This window comes from Tiliqua scincoides, chromosome 1 (assembly GCF_035046505.1).
Source record: "Tiliqua scincoides isolate rTilSci1 chromosome 1, rTilSci1.hap2, whole genome shotgun sequence".
Lineage (NCBI taxonomy): Eukaryota > Metazoa > Chordata > Lepidosauria > Squamata > Scincidae > Tiliqua > Tiliqua scincoides.
Genome location: NC_089821.1, coordinates 236,903,695 through 236,922,945, shown reverse-complemented (window position 1 = coordinate 236,922,945; position 19,251 = coordinate 236,903,695). Strand labels below are relative to the sequence as shown.

At 41.1% G+C, this 19,251-nt stretch overlaps 1 protein-coding gene across 1 annotated transcript in view; it reads right to left on the bottom strand.

The window, feature by feature from the left end:
• Nucleotides 1-339: 339 nt before the first annotated feature.
• Nucleotides 340-19,251, bottom strand: part of VIT (vitrin) — a 33,856-nt gene continuing 14,944 nt past the window's right edge. Inside the window, exons 7-17 of the mRNA XM_066611549.1 lie at nt 18,665-18,715; nt 16,846-16,884; nt 16,696-16,752; nt 15,006-15,068; nt 13,182-13,229; nt 10,650-10,712; nt 7,012-7,159; nt 5,982-6,085; nt 3,936-4,162; nt 1,217-1,730; nt 340-518 (exon numbers count right to left, since the gene is read on the bottom strand). Of these exons, the coding sequence (XP_066467646.1) occupies nt 340-518; nt 1,217-1,730; nt 3,936-4,162; nt 5,982-6,085; nt 7,012-7,159; nt 10,650-10,712; nt 13,182-13,229; nt 15,006-15,068; nt 16,696-16,752; nt 16,846-16,884; nt 18,665-18,715 (1,493 nt within the window). The remainder of the gene's footprint in view (nt 519-1,216; nt 1,731-3,935; nt 4,163-5,981; nt 6,086-7,011; nt 7,160-10,649; nt 10,713-13,181; nt 13,230-15,005; nt 15,069-16,695; nt 16,753-16,845; nt 16,885-18,664; nt 18,716-19,251) is intronic.

Below are 19,251 nucleotides of genomic sequence, written 5' to 3'. Positions count from 1 at the left end.
GCTGGAATAGTATGTTTCCCAACAAATGGTGTCTCCGTCATCCCTATTAAATTCAGTGTAGCTGGGTTAGGGGCTGTTACTGACTTAAGAACAAGAAAAGCAGAGTTCTAGGTGGAAAATAATTTCAATGAGTTTGAATTCATCTAACCAAGACTTACTATTACTCTATCAGTTTTGAAACCAGCAGAAAAATGATATACTTTTGTCCACACCCTTAATATTGGCTATCTGAACTGGAAATGCCTTTCAATCTCAAAGCTGACATACCTTACTTAACATTTTGTGTTAACCTTGTATGACAGTCTGTGATGCCGCATTGAGTGGAATATGCTAACCTGGTCAGTTCCGTGGTTGGGAATTAAATTCTGTACAGATATTCTGGATGATCTTAGGAACAAATCTGTAAAGGCTGTCAAATTCATCCACAAAAAAGGAGTGCTCTTTGTCCGGGTTGGTTGCAATGGCTTCCAGCTCATCTTGGGCAGCCCACGCAATGCCTACTGAATAGGCTATGACTCCTGAAAAAAGAAACGAGGATACATAATGGATATCTGCCTCATTTCAAAACCATTAAACTTGAAAATGGCTCACAAAACACCTATGCAAAAGGTCATTGGGTCTCTTCAAAGGTTGCTTTTCTTCTCTGAAATGCAGTTGTGACATAAGGTGAGAGGTTGTGCCAGTTCCACCACAGCAACCCCTGTTGCTGAGTAGGCAGCTCTGGAAGGCAGCACTGCTAGATACAGAAAGACTCACAGAAGTGCAAGGAAAGGGGCTGGTAGATAACTGAGGAACAGAAAGCTTTCATTTTCCTCTAGTCATTTATACTGGGCAAGCTCTGGTAGGTAAGTTTGGGAATGTTTCATGGAGGTAATAGTCAACTAAAGGAGCTGTTCAGTGCACAATAAACTATGGCCACTGCTTCCAACACCTGTTGTCCTACACACAGCTCATGACCCATGCTTCTCATCCCTATCCTAAATGAGAGAGAGAGAGAGAGAGCGTGTGCGTGTGTGCATGTGTGTGTGTGTGTGCGCGTGCACGCATCAAATTTGGGGTGGGTGGGTGAAGAAATCCCAGAACTGAGTATGCAAATGTGCATAATGAACATCCCTTAAAGCCTTTAAGCTGCCTAATTTCAGAACTGCAACCCTGTCCAAATACCAGTAGTAGGAGATACCTTTTAAATAGATGTTTCCAAAATACAGCAGTTTACCGTTTTGATGTGCTGCTGTCGCTGGCCCTCTGACATCATCATAGGATCGACCATCAGTAATCAGAATCATGATTTTCCTCTTGTTGGGCTTGGATTTGCTAAAGAGCTGCTCAAAGGCATAGTTGATGGCTGCTCCAGTGCTGGTCCCCCCACTCCAATAGTTGATTCTCTTGATAGCATTCAGGACGTCTTGTTTAGTAACGTGCTTGTCAAAGCTAAACTCCAGCCTCTGTTCATAGGTGTACTGAACAGCTCCAATACGGGTGTCTGTATCGGATATCTCAAATTCCTTGCTAATGTTGGCTACAAACTGGAGGACTGTGCGGAAGTTACCAGTGCCCACGCTGCTGGATCCATCAATGACAAACCCAATATCTGCCGAATTCAGACAGGTCTTGCTGCACACAAGACGATCGGTGTCGCAAACGCGTTTCACTAAAGGCTGCACTATTTTGTGCAGGCTAAACCAGCTGGGAACATTGATAGCATAGTAACCATTGGTTCTGCATACAGCCTGCAAGAGAGAGATGATGAACAGAACACTTGCAAAACTTGTAATTTATAAAGATATTGTGATATCATGCTTGCTTTCACCTTATGTCATGTCTGTATCCACTCATGATGAAAATATAAATGTATGCAGAGACTCCTAAACCTATTCACATCATAGGTACAAGCAAATGATACATTTGCAGCAGGCAAGCTGCTCCAGTCAATTGGATAAACACTATATGAGTGGATGGAATGATGCCATTGTACTCCATGCCACAAATGGTCTGCCCTAGGAGCAGATGTTGCTGACAGCATGGCAAGTAACCATATCATCTCACTGGCCCTCCTGAAGCTTGTTCACACAGATTACTGAAGCAGTTTAAGAGCATATCTTCCAGATCGGTCCCACACTGAAAAGATGTGTTCACCTGAAGCCACTCTGTTAGATCAGTGGTCTATCTAGCTCTGTTTATTCTAAGAACTAAACCAGACATACACAAATGTGCACTATCTAAGCCTGCTTCCAAGCTGAAGTGCCATTTTTGCATTAAACAGCCCTGCTACCCAAGGGCCTTTTAAAAAAATGGATATGGTACAGATTAAATGTGTGTGTGTGTGTGTGTGTGTGAGGGGTGGGGGGGTCCCATTGGCATTCTGTGCATATCATGCTGTTGTTTTCAACCCTTAAAACAGAGAAAATTGCTGGAAAGAGATGACGTTGGAGACATCAACTTTGTGAAAAGCAAGAGCACCTAGTTTGTGCAATGCAATGCCAACCATTCTAGTTTCTTGCAGTTCTTTCCATGTTCTAAGATGTGGCTACTGTGTCACCGCCTGTGAACTTGGACTTCTCGTCTCTTGCTTCTTTTCCAATCTGGCAAATGCACAGAGGCTCACTATGGCTCTGTCCCCTTCAAAACTTAACTAAAATCAAGTCCATTGGCCAGTCACTTTTAAGCTGGAGGCTACCCAGTGGAAGGCATTCAGGGACTTGGAAGTACATAAATGTATTTCATGGCAGGGAGACAGTGGAAAGTGTACAAAATGATCAGAAGGAGTGTCCAGGGGGAAAGTTGTTTTCTGAAGGACACTTCCTAAAGTCCAGTCTGCTTCCTGAAGGTGGGCTCATTTTCCAGGCAAAACTGCATGCCAAATGAACACCACTCAGTTGAATAAGCATTCTGTAATGGGTACCCAATCTCCACTATATAACTTGTGAAGTGCATCCAGAACTTGTGTGTGTCTTGGAGAAAACTAGAGCAACATCACACAGTGTTCAGTAAACATGATCTAACAGTGCATATCTTGATTGCTTGTGCTTTGCTGTTTCTTTTTGAAATGCTTTGGTTCGTGCTCTTTCCTATATTAATTCACTGAAGAGCTCAGTGTGGACCAACACTTTCTAACGATATGTGGGATCATGAAATTTAGTTACTGTGTGCCTCAATAATGTGGATATAGTGGCAAATTTGAAAGGATATTTGAAAGGAAATTGAAAGGAAATTTGAAAGGTAGGCCAGTTTTGCCTGGCAAATGAAAATTTTAGGTTAACTCTCAAGAACTTTTACAGTGGTTTCACATTTGCATATGTTTAGTTTATTATACCACTTATAGAGGCATACCTCCAATAATGGAGGTATGAATGGAGGTATAATGGAGGCTTCTTTTAGTGCTGATTTTCTACAGCACTCTTTGTCCTGGCATGATAGACCACCATTCTAGACAAGGAGAGCAGTGCATACTGGGGTAATCAGTCACTGTTTCCTGCCTATTAGATGAAGAATATTATCTATAATGCTGTATCATGCAGTGCTCAATTTTTGGAGAATGTATATCTCATGCTTTTGAAGGTATTGCTGTTTTCCAGAATAGAAGCCACCTTGAGTGCCCTTCTATGCAGAAGATTGGAATATAAATTAACTAACCAAAATGAGAATAACAGTGAGCAAGCTGGCTTTGATTCTGGGGTCCACCAACATCTTGCTTCCTGTTAGAGATACACCTCCCTGAAGTGGTGAAGACTAGAGGTATATGCTTGCAGCTGAGAGCAGGAAGTTGTTGAAACTGGAAGCAGTAGCTGGTTTGCTCAGTATCACTTATATTTGGTTAGACAGAGATTATTCTGCTGCTTTACTGACCCACTTATAAATCTTTAGCAGAGTGGATTCACTCACAGCAACCAAGTCTGTATCTTGCCTCTATTCTGATGAATCCCAGTCCCCATTACCTTGTCCACAAAGTTTGGCTCAACAACATTCTGCTTTTCATTTTCATCTGGTCCTTCAATGGTGACAAAGAAAATGTTGATGCCAGATTCCCTTGCCAGTCTTGAGGCCTCTTCTACCTTATCAGTGGGCCATCCATCCACCATCACTATGGCAACATTGGGTGCACCACCTCTGTTCCCGTTAGAATCCTCAAAGAAGTTTTTGTTAACAAAAGAAAGTGCCTTTCCTAGAAGGGGACATGAAAATAAACAGGAAGAGCTTTCAAGTTATTATAATTTAACCAAGCAAACATGAAAATGCTGCATCCTGAGAAAAAGCTATTCTCTACTCATATCTTTCATAGTATTACCTAGATTAAAGAACAGGAGAATTCGTACAATGGATAACTAGACTAGTGATGATATAAAGATGCAGCCAAAAATGATAGGTGGCCCACATCTAGATCTAGTTGCATGCAGCATACACTACCTGAGATGTGTTGCTTGAACGACAGGGATACATTTCCCAAAGCAGACAGTGTAGTTAAGTGAGCATGATCCAACAAGCCAGGTAAGCCTATTGAGAGCGCTTCAAAACTACCATGCCACTGCACACCCAAAATACCTTCCCTACTGCTTGCTGGCTGCCTGCTGCCGCTTCTTGCACACCTGAAAGAGCTGGCTGTTCTGCTGGAAATTGTTCCAGCAGGCATTGCATGGGGCCAGCTGGGCCAGCAACAAACCTGAACGCTGCCATCAGTTGGCCATGCATGATGTCTGCTGGGATGATTTCTGGCTGGCACAGCAGCCAGCACTTTCAGGGGCAGCCAGTGGGCAGCAGGTCTGCCTTTCTCTAACCCACTGCAGATGCCAGACACATTTATCTGCTTTCTGAGAAGAAAGAAGGCCATCTGCTTCCTCACCATGCTCCTTGTGCAGTTTTCTCAGACCTGAAGGTGCAGACTTCTAGTTTTATTTACAAGGACTGTGCCAATGCTTTCTTCGGGGTAAAAAATGAATAGCCAAGTTGCTTTCGCATAAAGGAGAACACAGGCTGTGTTTGTTTTTCAGCTTCCAGTATTAGAGAGCGGCTTTTTAAACTCCTTCTAGCACACTTGGGTGGCATTCATTTTTCATGTTCTAGCATGCTTGCCATGCTAGCAATCTTCGAGGCTAGAAAACATGGCTCTAGCCACCACATCTCTATGGTAAAAACCCCAAATGCTTTCTAATTCAATGCCATTTTCTGTGTCATTTGTTTTTGAATTGAGCTAGAGGCATGCTTATGAGGTCACTCTGCTATTTTCTAGTTCAAAAACAAATGCAGCAACAAATTCCTAAGACCTGGTTAGAAGAGAATATTGTTGTGATATACTATATTCTGCAAGGGCCTGGACCATGACTAATTAGCTAATTAAACATGGGTAATAAAATTCTCACAATGGGAACGGTAAAACCAAACAAGATATAGAAAGAATGTTTATGGTTAGGGAGAGTTGCAGTCATCAAAAAGAAAATTTTGCCTAGATTTTTTAAATCTTATCTGCACCTCTGATGATATCTCAAAGGAGACAGACATGCTTTGGCATGTTTTCATCCGATTTCTACATATGGGACCGAATCCTCCAAACAAATCTGTTATGGAAGTTGCCAACACATGTTCATCAAATTAATGTCTCTGTAACTTCTGGCTTGTATGTTTTAAGGCATAAGCTGAAAGAGATGATGGATTGTTCCAAAAGAGCCCAACTTACCCACCCTTCCAAGAAATGAAGTCATTTGGCAGTGTCTCAAGCTAGCATAGCCGTTGGTGTTGCAATCCACTATGGATACCCTACAGCTGTTGTTCAGGGCTGAAAGGGTTTTTGAATTGAGAAGTGTTTCAAAAACTCAGTTTTGACCTTCTGGAGAAGAAACATCCATTCTAAAGTCAGAAAACCCCACAGAAATGATTGAAGCTAGCTTGAGGTCTTGACCTGAATCTGCCTAGAATATCTAGCATACCAGTATGCCTTGTCTTCTGTTCTTAAGCCTATTAGCTGTGAATGCATCAAGCTGGCCACATACCTACATTGGATAATCCTCCTTTCTGTAGTATTTTCTCAATAGCATTTTTGAGATCCTTGGAGTTTGCATAGGCTTTTAAGTTAAATTCCGTTGAAGGATCATCCCTATTTGGAAAAACAAAAACAAGTCTTAGACATAGCAGTTTCTTACTTGTATTATCCCCATTCAATGAAGTTGTCACAAAATCTAGAATTAATGATAAAAATAAAAGGACCAATTTACATGTGACATTTTCCAAACAGGAAATTATGAGCATATGTGACACCCTATGTGACGTGTATAGATGCACACAAAAATATGCCCTGTTTCCCTGCAAATACCTGGCTGGCCATCTGCACCACAATGCATTGGCCATTACTCAAAACAAAGAGGTCTCCCATATGTTCACCTGGCTGTCAGAGGGATGGCTAGATGTTGGTAGGGGAGACACATACAGGCCTTCCATTGTGAGCACTGGCTTGAGTATTACATTGCACATACTATGAAGGGACAACTGATGACAGAAACAGGTTTAACAGAGCCTTCTCTGATCCCCTCTTGTGTGTGCTGCTGTTACAGCAATGAAGGATGCACCACCCCAGCTTTTTCCAGCTAGACACACTAATAGTTGCCATACAGATCTCTTCATCTTCATGGTAACCAAGTACTAAGACCTCTCCTGTCAGTCTGGTCTGAAGTTAAGAGCTTCAAGACAAGTTATTTATGCCCATATGACTGGCCTGTAATGCACGTATATTGTTGGTGTAATCTGCTGCATTAACAGCATATCATGTGTGGTGATGATGCTGCCCTGATGGCACATCTCCAAAGCACGTATGTGCCAATGCAACAAGACTTAAGAATGGCTGGTATTCTGCTTGTACAAGTTCTTACTCTATTTGATACAAGTCCCTTTGTGTAATTCAATTCTAGTTAAAACAAACCAAAACAGCTCTCAGAGTTTATTTATCATTGCTACACACAGAGATGTGAAAAGAGATGTACAATTCAGACAATTCAGACAATTCAGAAAATGATATCACTTTCTTACCCATACTGAATAATGCCCATTAGAGGGCCAGCTAGGCCGACATCCAAGGCCTGAGCTACGTCTTTGAGGAACTGCTTTTGGATTTTAAAGCGTCGTTTGCCAATGCTCCAGCTCCCATCTATCAAGAAGGATAAATCGACTTTGCAATCTGAAAAAAATAAAACAGATTCAATTAGAAGAACTTTGGGCACTTATCTTGTATTTTATGTTTTTCATGGAAGAAATCAAAACACCTCATATGCTTTGGACAATAATATCGAAGCAAACATATAATCCATACTCTGGATTTATCAAGAATGTAAAAACATCGCTTGATGCAGACACTAATAATTCTACTGGGCAAGTAGGTAAAATCTTATTCTGCCTGTTTCAGTTTAGAAGGAGTTTGGGTCCTATAAGAGATGCACCAACTGACTGGGTAATAGACAGTTGTGTATTTCCATAGTCTGCAACTGCCTATCTGAATCTGTGTCATCACAATATGGGACATTAGAACCAACCAATCAATCTGAAACCACAGACACCTTTGAAAGGACAGCTCAGCAGAAAATTTCCAGTTTAGTGGACTGTTTAAACACACCAAGACTGGATGGGATATAGTACTGGTTTAGGCTCATTAATCGCCAGAGTTCTGTTCCCAGAACTCATGTGAAAGGCAAAAATAGCACAGTAGCAAATAATAATAATAATAATTAATAACAACTTTATTTATATCCCACCTTTCTCCCTGCAGGGACCCTGTAAGGGATGGCTTACAACAATTTAAAAACATTAATTAAAAACAAGATAAAACATATTTGCAAAACACATCTTAAAAACAGCAGTCAGATAAAAGTGCAAAAGAACACAGAGCAGCAGTTTATAAAAGGATCTAGGCCTGTAACCAGGTGTTAAAAAATGTATTAAAAGATGTTAAAAATGCCAGGAACTCAGAAGGCTTGTCTAAACAAGAGTCTTCAGGCCTCAACAGAAAGTTTCAAGAGAGAGAGAGCAGTTTGTAAGTCAGGGGGAGGGAATTCCATAGCGTTGGTGCCACTACTGAGAAGGCCCTGTTTCTTGCCGCCACTCCACGTACCTCCCTGGGTGGCGGCACTTGTAAAAAGGCCTTCTCTGATGACCTAAGAGGACAAGCTGGATTGTATGGAAGTAGGCGATCGCTAAGATACGCTGGCCCAGAGCAGTATAGGGCTTTAAAGGTCAAAACCAGCACCTTGAATTGGGCCCAGAAACAAATGGGCAGCCAGTGCAGCCGCTGGAGAAGCAGTCTGATGGAGTCAAACCACCTACCTCCAGTAACTACAGGGGCCGCTGCATTCTGCACTAATTGCAGTTTCCAAACCATCTTCAAGGGCGGTTGATTGATTTTTTAAATCAATTTGAAAAACAAAGTCCATTTGCTCAGGTGATTTAAAAACAGCCTTGCTGACCTTTGTGATGTTAAGCCAGAGTCATTAAGAGGACAATTCAACAATCACTCTCTCTCCAGGCACTTAGAAAGGATTATCTTTCTTTCACTTGTTCAGGGGGAAGGGAGGGGGTGGCTTGGAGAGAGAATGATTGATGGACTATCAGCTGGCTGACCTCTATCTAATTATTGTAAAGGACTGTTTTCCTTTAATTTAAAGGGCCCTTCTCATCATGTTGAGATAAAAATATCTACAACAGTAAGAAAAGCATTTTAAAGGGGTGCATTTTTCCCCTTCTCCAGGGATCAGCACATTCCTTCTCATTTGCAGTGGCCATTCGTGTTGAGTCAAATCCGTGTATAAAAAATCAGTGTATAACAAGGTTGGACCTGTATACAAATTATTTTTCTATTCTCTTTTATACTGATTTACTCTTTGCTAAAATGTTGTTTTGGTTCATGTTTTGTGTGTGTGTGTGTGTGTGTGTGTGTGTGTGTGTGTGTGTGTGTGTGTGTCAGTTATTGTTTTAAAGGTAACAGGGGCAAGATATGATGATCAGTAACACCATTATGGTTTGAAATTGCTTTTACCGACTGTGCTATCTAGACAAACAGTTCATCGTGATGTGGGAAAACGTTCCCAGACAGTACTGTCAAATTCAAGTGGGGGACTGCATGATGAACATACAAACTTCACACTATCTCCTTGCACATACAAAAATATTGCACATCAGGAAGAGGGCTAGGCTAGACCTCTGTTCCTTCTCCTCTGACTTTTTGTATTTATATGAAAAACATTGTCATGGTCAACCCCACCTAAATTGGAAGTGGTACAGTCCAGGAACAGTTTTACCACACTTTGTCTAGACTGTTTCCCCCCCCCCCTTGCTACATCCTACTGATAACTGTAATTTTATTTCCCATAAAGGAAATCCTGCATTTTTCTTTTTTGTAGCTATTATTTTGAAGTGTGTTCTTTAATTAGCTATGCAGCAAAAATTTCCTATTTTCTTTAAGTTTGAATTGCTATTTTGCTATGACATGGAAGTAATTCAAAGAATGATAATCTACTTTGTGGCTTCTAGAGCTGCCTGTACAACGAAAATAGTTGAAAACATGATTCTCTTAAATACATGTGTCTACACTCACCTTTCTATTTTGAGTCATGGAAATACAGACAAAGGATCTTTGTTAAAAATAACTTCATCCCTTTAATTTAGAAAGGCAGGCAAACTTGTCTTTGGTGACCTGCGAGCATTAACCCATCTTTATTTCTCTTCAAGTTAGTGAGAAAATACTCATTACTGCAAAGGGATCAACAATTGGATAAGCTTAAATGACAATTAATGTTTTTTTTATCTTAATGACTCACAGTGGTGGGTCTCACACATATCCTCTTTAATATAGTCACACCAAGACAGGTGTGGTAACAGACATATCATTCATAGGTGGACTTGCCAAACTTGTAACCATCTCATCCTGTCTCACTACGAAACGTGATCAGTTCTGCTACTGTCTCAGTTGCCCACCCCCCAAAAACAGAATTTGCAGTGAATGCTGACACTGCTACTACAGTAGCACTCTTTGCGCATGTGCAACATGGTGCGTTCTTAGATTACCATGGACTTTTTCTCCACCCTTCTTACTGTTTTGGTAGAGAAGTTAGCACTTTTCAATAGATTTTCAAAAGTAGGCTTTGAATTTTGTCTTTCAGTGAGAACAGTCCAAGATGGTCCTGATGGCACTCGCAGCAGGAAGTCTTGCAGGACGGGCTTTTTTGTTTGGATTGGGGGGAGCGAGAATCTTTTCAAACAAGTGATGTCTGAGGTTAGGGAGAACATCAACCTGCTGAATATCACAATCAAATGACTTTGTCTGAACAAAAATATAATATGTCAACAAGTCTTCTAAAAAGTTTAGGTTTGCATAGTTACTAATGGCGAATGGCCCTGCTGAATGCCCCTCTACATCAAGCTGTATTTCTAACAAGTTCATTTGCACCACATCTCAGCATATCTTAAATGATTAGATGAATAAAATCCACGCTAAGAAAAATGTAAAAAGTGGGTAAAAAGAATCTACCTTGAATAAACGAGTATACAGTATATGACAGATTCAGAGGTCATAGACCTTTGATTACCCTATGTGGGCGGCAGGTAAGCGTTAGCTAGGAGATGGCTATTTCTATTATATCCTGTTTAATTAATAGGACGATTACATATTATTCACATACTGGGGTTCCCCTGGGAAACTGGCTCCAAAGGTTTGGGGACCAAGTCTTCTTTGGAACTGAAACCTGGAATGATCAACAATACATTTCAATAGTAAATGTAAAACACATGCAAACATTAATACATGATGTGGAAAAAAACCCTTCCAAATGCAAAGATAAACTTCTTCATAAATGAGAGAGAGAGAATGGTACTGCTTTGGACTACTTTGAACCAGGAAATAGAGAGAAATAAAACACTAAGGGTGCAATCCTAACCCCTTATGTCGGTGCTTTTTAGCACTGACATAAGGGCAATGCAGCTCTGAGGTAAGGGAACAAACATTCCCTTACTTTGAGGAGGCCTCCGTGAGTGACACCCAACTGCAGGATGCAGCACATGCCCCATTGGCACCGCTATGCCAGTGCTGGAAAGCACTGACATAAGGCGTTAGGATTGCGCCCTAAGACCTCAATCTTATCCAACTTTTCCAGCACCAATGCAGCCACCATGCAGCTCCATGGTTTGTTCCTACCTTGAGGAAGTTTCTGTGACTGTCCCCCCCCCCCCCCCCCGGATGCAGCACATGCTCTTTGATATGGCTACATCAGCACTGGAAAGTTGGATAGGATTGGATCCTAAAATAATATAGAGAACATGGCTGCTTACATCCAGTCCTCACTTTTTTGGGGTTAATAATGTTCTACAACAGAGAGCTTTTTAGGAAGATAGATGAAAGGAAGTATGTTTATATACAACATCCATCTGCAAGCTGTTCACTAGTTTATCTGACTTTAATCAGCACTGGAAAGTTGGATAGGATTGGATCCTAAAATAATATAGAGAACATGGCTGCTTACATCTAGTCCTCACTTTTTTGGGTTAATAATGTTCTACAACAGAGAGCTTTTTAGGAAGATAGATGAAAGGAAGCATGTTTATATACAACATCCATCTGCAAGCTATTCACTAGCTTATCTGACTTTAAAATGTATGAATATTCAATTACTATTTATCATGATAGCTAAATGAAACTTTGTATCTCATTTTGGGGCCTTGGAAAGCACAGACACGCATACACACACTTTTCCAGCTCCTGTCATCCAAGTTCGACACGCTCTACAATGAATAATTTTATCTGCAAACAGAAATTCAGCCTCCTAAGATTTGTAGTGTTGTTGACTTTTGGCAAATTTTTTTAACAACCTTATCCTTCTGCTGAAGCTCAATTGGGAAATGTAAACCTGCATGTATGAGCATATGCACTTATTGTTGCGCATACCCTCCTGGGTAATGCATTCTTGACAATGGGATAGGACTAAGGGTGAATTCATGGGTATCTGTCCATCGTTGAACAAACGCAACATCGTGAGATAATTAGCATTGATGAAACTCAGCATCACAGAGCAAAGAGAACATACAGAGTTCCTGGATGACCTCACAATATTACAGACAGAATACTTTTCCACAGAGGCTGCTCACACATTTAGCAGCAAGCCATTAAGTGATAAGTCGTTGGGTGACCAGATGACCAAGTGTTGTGTATATATATATATATATATATATATGCACAATCTTGAATCCAGAGGTGTATTGGGTGGAGCCTGAGGAGCATGAGGTGCCATGCTGGGGAGGGCACATGACTATCTCCAGGCTCTGTGCAGTCACTTCTAGCCAGGTTCTCCCTGGAGGGCGGGGCACTGCTGTGGCTTCATGTGCTCCTACCCCTTCCCTTTGGAGGCTCCTAACATCCAAAGAGGAAGGAACACATATGAGCGAAGCTGTGGCAGTGAGTGCCCCGCCCTCCGGGGAAAACTGGGAAGTAACATCATGATGTCACTGCCCTGGGTATGACGCAGCGACATTCCAACATGACTGCCTCCAATGCCGAGGCAATCTTTTGTAGCCCTGCTTCAATCAACTGAATCTTGGGTACTCCAGGTTATGTGGATTGTGAATCACCAACATGTGAAGTGGCATTCCAAATTTGCCCTCCTTTATTTGATGACATACCAGCCTCTGCTCCTCCCACCCTCCCCCATGTTCTAACTCAGCATTCTCCTCCTCTTTACATTTATTCTTCCTCTCTGTCCCGTCCCCCACCTTCTTTTCCAGTCTGGGGAGTTGAGGGAGGAACAGGGATGTAGGTGGATAGAGGTGAGCACCCCCCACCCCACCAGTCTGCTGCCTGAGGTGACTGCTTCAGTTGGTCCTGGATGTAAGCATTTCATGACTGGAACAGCAAATTCCTTTGTTAGAAACAGCTGTGGGAAAGGACAAATTGTATTGTGGCCATAGGGTGTGTGTGTGGAGTTTAACTCTTTTACCAAACATTGATTCCTAAACCACTTCCTGAAGCCGCTATGAGCAGTGGAAAATATATGGGCATAAATTGATATCTAAGGAACTTTAGCAATCAAGAGATATTATCACCATGTAGATCTACTTGCAGGGGTCTGATTGACTGTGAGACTTGACACAAAAAAGGAAACGATTTTAATAGTTTCTTCCCAAAGAGCAGTTAGTGATTAAAAAACATCATGAAAAGTATTTACCTGTGTTGAAAAGGCTTGATCCAGGCTTCCACAAGTCAGTTTCCGTGGCTTTTACATACAAGAGGAAAAATAATAATTACTTTAAAGTATCCAAATAATCTGAATTTACAGAACAAATGATGAATTTATAGAAGAGACTCTTTGCAAAATGTGAGTTGACTATTATAAACTAGAACAAACAAGACCAGCAAAATGCAACAGACTCTGCCTTAAGTTAAATATTAAATGAAATGTTTATAGTACATTACACAGACATAAGATGCTTTGCATGCTGCACACCAAGAATCTTGGCATGCTGAAATTTGGGGCAAGGAGGTCAGTGATGCACCCTCTTTCGCTACTTGGGTTCTGAAGATTTTCCTCCCAGCCAGCTCTTGCTTAGAATCTTGGCTTATTTCTCTCGTTTCTCCTGTCAAAAATAGTCTCATGCATGATGGGACCTCCTGCTTATTGCTATGCTTGGGTCTAGTGCTGGTGCAGTTATACTGTATATATCTGGAATGGAATCAGAAATCTGTGCAGGTGTGTTTGTGTGACAACCACACAGATGTGCTTCTTTTGCTCCACATGCTACCCCACCATTACACTGTGTTGTTCTGGAAGAACTGAGATTGATGGCTATACCTCTAAGGGTGCAATCCTGACCGCGCCGGCCAAGTCCTTTGCGTCGGCCCCTGGAGGGTTGCAAATGTGCCATAAAGCACATTTGCGCCTCCTTGAGAATCAGCTGGGCTGGCGCAGGGGTGTGTGCCAGCCCGCAGAGGCTGAATCCCACCTCTGCGCCGACTTTGGAAGGGAGGGTTGTGTTGGCTGGCTAACACAAGGGTATAGGGAGGGTCTAGGGAGGTCTGGCTGAGTCACTTCGGGCTCCAATCTTGTGCTGGATACAGCGCAGGCCTCCTGGCCTGCCTGTTCAGTACAAGGTAGGATTGCACTGCATACACACTAACTTGGTTCTGCTGAAAGTAAGCATTATTTTGGACTGAGGTATAAAAAACCACAAGAGTTGAGGATAGGAATAAGCTAATGAGTAATGATGGAAGTAATTTATTTGATGTTTGGGAAAAAGCTAGGGAAAAATTATGAGTGGTCTGTCTGGAGATTGCAATTAGCTGGACTTTGAGGAAACTCTTAATGGAAAGTAGATTAATTAATGGAGCAAAAATTAACGTTCCTGGAAGGATCACACAAAGTTTAATATAAGCTTTACAAGTGCATATTCCAAACTAACTATACATAATATATCAACAAAGTGTGAACTCCAGCTAAGCTTTTTATTTTGATCTAAGTTTTTTTTCCACTCATCACACAGTGAAGGACAAAAACATTTCAGTTGTATCTAGAGAGAAAGAGGCTGGTGTGAAAAAAGATATTGGTCAGGATGAATAACTAATCACCCCTCTTTCAACCATGCAGACAGGTGACAAAAAGGCCCGCAACAGCTTCTAGAAATTATTCTTCTTGTCCCAGGCTGTCATTTGGCAGCAGATTTTGTGCTGCTTTTGAGTAAGAAAAAGACAGCTCTATTTCAAGAAATCAGGGAACTGTCAAAGAAGTATCTTTTCACTCATTGCAAGGGAATTTGGCTGGAAGTAATAGTTTTAAGGTGCCAAATCAGTGAACATAGAGCCCGGAGAGGAAAAAACACACTCTACTAAGCATTAATGATTCTATACAATAAGCTAAAGGCTCACTGTTATGACTAGTGATTCTGTTCATGTTAACCTGGAGAAATTGACAGAAAGCCTAACTTAAGTGTCAAATGTAAAAATCCACACTCAAGTAAGAAAAAAAAAATCTACAAGAGGCTGAGGGAGAACCTACCCAAATTGGCAGGAGAACTAGCAGGCTTCCGGAATGTAGCAACTGGTTCTTGGCGCTGAATACCTGTGAAGTGTGACCAAGGTATCTACTTCAGTACACAGAGAAGTAATTCTAGGATAGAGAATGAATCTGAAACTACCTTTATCTAGGAGGAGTTCATGTGAAGCAAGCAAGAGGGAAAGTGAAAAGGGATTATGTGTTGGCTAAAGACAAAAGCAATGTCTATATTTCCAATATGGGGAAGATCCTGTATTTCCACTAGCCTCTGAAATATTACCCTGATCATATACATACACCAGACCTGTCTCTGGGTGCACAAAGTTCCTAAAATATTCTGCATTTCCCCCTTCCTGGAAACTTAGGGTACTTAATACTTCCTGAGACTAGAGACTGTTTCAAAGAGCTGAAGGCAATCTGAAAGAGGGATTGCGGCTGGTGGTGTGGTGATGTGTACACTCATCCCATCTGATAAACAGTTTTGGCAGGTCATTGTTTCAAATCCTCAAAACCTGTTTGACCAGAGGAAATGGCGAAACAAAAACAAGTACAAATTTACATCATAGGAAGAGATGCCTTTCCCATGTTCCACTCTTTTAAAGACTACTGTCTGGCTCCAGCCCAGGGTGAAATAGAGGTTTAGGTTAATAAACTCACAACTTCTACTCAGCAAAAGCAATCTTCATACAAAACCATCAAAATATTCACATTTAGGAAAAGGCATTCGAAGTAGGGTTATCACTTTTGTGTCCATTTGAATAAGTAGTGTTATTTAATCTCTTGAAGGCAGAGCAGACACTGAAATTGCTTGAGATAGAGCAGAAAGTTCAGGTTCAGTGAACGTTAATAGGATGGGCACTCCAGTCCTGAACATTTGCAACATGAGTATTCCCTTGCAATGCTATCATAATGTCACAGAGAAGTCAGTTGAAGTCTCCAGGGCTTACACTGTAATCTATAAATCTTTTAAACAGGTCAGCTCACTTTACTTTATTAGAACTCCTCTGCTGGTGTAAATAGGTTATGGATAGAGATGGGAGAAAACAGTGATAACAAAATTTTTTTAAAAGCACATAACGCTGCATTCCTGCATTTCTCATTTTTGTAAACAACAACAACAAACAACCCCCAAATCTATGAAAATTTAAAACCATTTGGTTTTTATTTATTATCTAAAAGTGGGTGCATGGATAATGACTGTGGCTGCTTCTCCTGATACTATACCACCTATTTCACTTACCTAGTACATTTTTAAAGCAAATATAATTTATAATTAAAATGTTAATTTTGAATAAAAACACATTACACTGCTTTCTGCACTTCTAACTTTGGAAAACACCAACATCCATGAAAAAAATAAAACCATTTCTCCCACCTCTAGTTATTGATTTCAGCTCCCATCATATACTTTGGTATAAGTAAGTTTAAGGTTATAGTTTTAAACCTTATAGTTTTAAGGTTTGCAATTATTGACAGCCAGTAATTTTAAAGGCTAATTAACATTGCTGTGAAGTCCTTCATAAGCAAAATGGGAGGTGATCCAGCTATTTTTATGCCCCACTGATTCACTGGAAGAGGTACCCTATACTTAAATTGGAATTAAAAATGAACTTTGCCTTTAAGATGCTTTCAAAAGACACAAAAAATCCAATTTATTACAGAGAAAAATTTAAGAAGTTATATAAGGTTTTACCTGCATTAGCTCTGGGGCTATTTCCATTACTTGCATAGCTGGAAGTGCCTCTGAATGCTTTAAAAATATTTTTCTGGTCAGTATTCAAACTTGAACATTGTTTTAATTGGAAAAACTTCTTGATCTACATTAATTTATGTTAGGACATACCTTGATTCTGGGTTCTTCCTTGAACAGCCTGAACCTGCCCTGAAGTAGACATTAAAATTGCAATTTTCAAAAATTATAAGTAATTCCTATTAAGTTAAATCTCATCACTCTTGTGTGAGAATGGATGATGGGCGGATCCCAAAGGATCTCCTCTATGGTGAACTCGTGTAAGGAAAGCGCCCTACAGGTAGACCATAGCTGCGATACAAGGACATCTGCAAGAGGGATCTGAAGGCCTTAGGAGTGGACCTCAACAAGTGGGAAACCCTGGCCTCTGAGCGGCCCGCTTGGAGGCAGGCTGTGCAGCATGGCCTTTCCCAGTTTGAAGAGACACTTTGCCAACAGTCTGAGGCTAAGAGGCAAAGAAGGAAGGCCCATAGCCAGGGAGACAGACCAGGGACAGACTGCACCTGCTCCCGGTGTGGAAGGGATTGTAACTCCCGGATTGGCCTTTTCAGCCACACTAGACGCTGTGCCAGAACCACCTTTCAGAGTGTGATACCATAGTCTTTCGAGACTGAAGGTTGCCAATACTATACTATGTGTTTAAAGATTTGCCATAATTTATAAAATTGGATTTTAACATTTTTTGTACAATTATATTCAACCACACCAGTATAAACTTAGAATTATTTATGTAATATTATATATAAACTCAGACCTTATTTACATTACAACTGTAATTACCTCTTCCTAGTAGACCTTGATAACTATCTGAAAGGAAGGCTCTAACAGCAAAAGTCAAGCACCCCACCAAACTAAACTTCTCAGGATCCTCTGAAAGGTTTGTGACACTTGAACACCACGATGGTGTAGTGGCCTTGGGAGTTGGACTTAGACCTGGAAGATCCAGGTTCAAAATCCCCACTCAGCCATGAAGCTTCCAGGGTGGCCTTTGGCCAGACACTCACTCTCAGCCTTACCTACCTCACAAGATTGTTGTGAAGACGAAAGCAGGGGAGGAACCATTTACACGACCCTGAGCCCCTCGGAGGAAGGACAGTATACAATCTGTATACGCTTGCTATGTAGATACGCCTTCACAGTAACATCATCTTATTCTGAATTGTGATTTATACCTAATGCTATAGGTCATGATTCACAGAAGGACACTGCCTGGAGATGCCGCAATAGTTTTTTGTTTCTTTTTTAAATGGAGAGCTTCCTTCTCAGTATTTTATTTCTAGGCCTTATTTGCCAAAAGGAACTGCAATGTCAGATGGAAAAATAGCCCCAACCCCAGCTATGAGCACAATATTGGAAGCCTATTACAACACTGCTGAATCCATTGCTCAGAAGGATCTGCTCCAGATTCCATCTTATCCTCTAGAAGGAGGAAGAACTGTAGTAGTCCCCAAGGGTGTGGTGCTCTCTTCCAAGGCTTCTTTCTTTGCAGGTTTCTGGAGACAGCTAAAAGCTGTTCTTTTTCCAGAGAGTTTTGATGCTGCTTGCCCTTCTTCTCTTTGTTATACCACTTCCAGTGTTGTTTATTAACATGGATCTATTAATTTGATTTGTTTTATTGGATGCAACTTTTCTTGTTATATTTCGCAAACCACTCAAAACATGGCTGGCAGTATAAACCTTATAACGAATACATAAATTTCTGTTATATATTACAGACAATTTGACGACTATCTCTCACAGTTAAAGAGACTGAGGGGATGACATGGTAAAAGTGTTTTCACAGTGCGATCAGGTGCACACCATATGCACATGTAAGTCCAATTGATTTCAAAGGGACTTTTCAGTTCAAAAAAAAAAGGCTTAGGTTTGTAGCCTGGGTATGACAAAGCCATGTCCCTGTCTCTGCACTTACTTGATGCTACAGCTGCCACTGATGAGTAAGCTGGATGGACATTGCTAGAACCTAAAAAGAAGCAAGAGGATCTCTTACAGAGCATAGAAACAACATCTTTACACAAATGCTCATGTGTGAAACAAGGAATGAAGTGAAAGAAAAACAAATGAACAAACATAGTACCTTTGAAGATCATCATTCATTTGAGTTGGGTTCTAGGGCACTGTATCTCAACCAGTAGTACACATACCACCAGTGGACCACCAGTGGGTTCTAGAGCACTGTATCTCAACCAGTAGTACACATACCACCAGTGGACCACTTGAGGTGGTGTCCAGTGGTACGTGCAGGACCCACAGACACCTGGCAGTGAGACCAGCGACACAACGGAACGAACAGCGGTAGGAGGTTCTGCTTGACAGGCAAAACTCCAGCACACACTTTTCAAGTGCTCAAAAAAACCCTCCCGTTCACCCTGAGCCTCTTACTGGAGTTTGTTGCATCTGGCCTCCCAACCTGGAAGTAACTGATGTTGATGTCATTTCCAGTTATTTACAGTGGTACTTCCAGCAGGTGGACGATGCAAAGTGTTACGGCAGGGGACA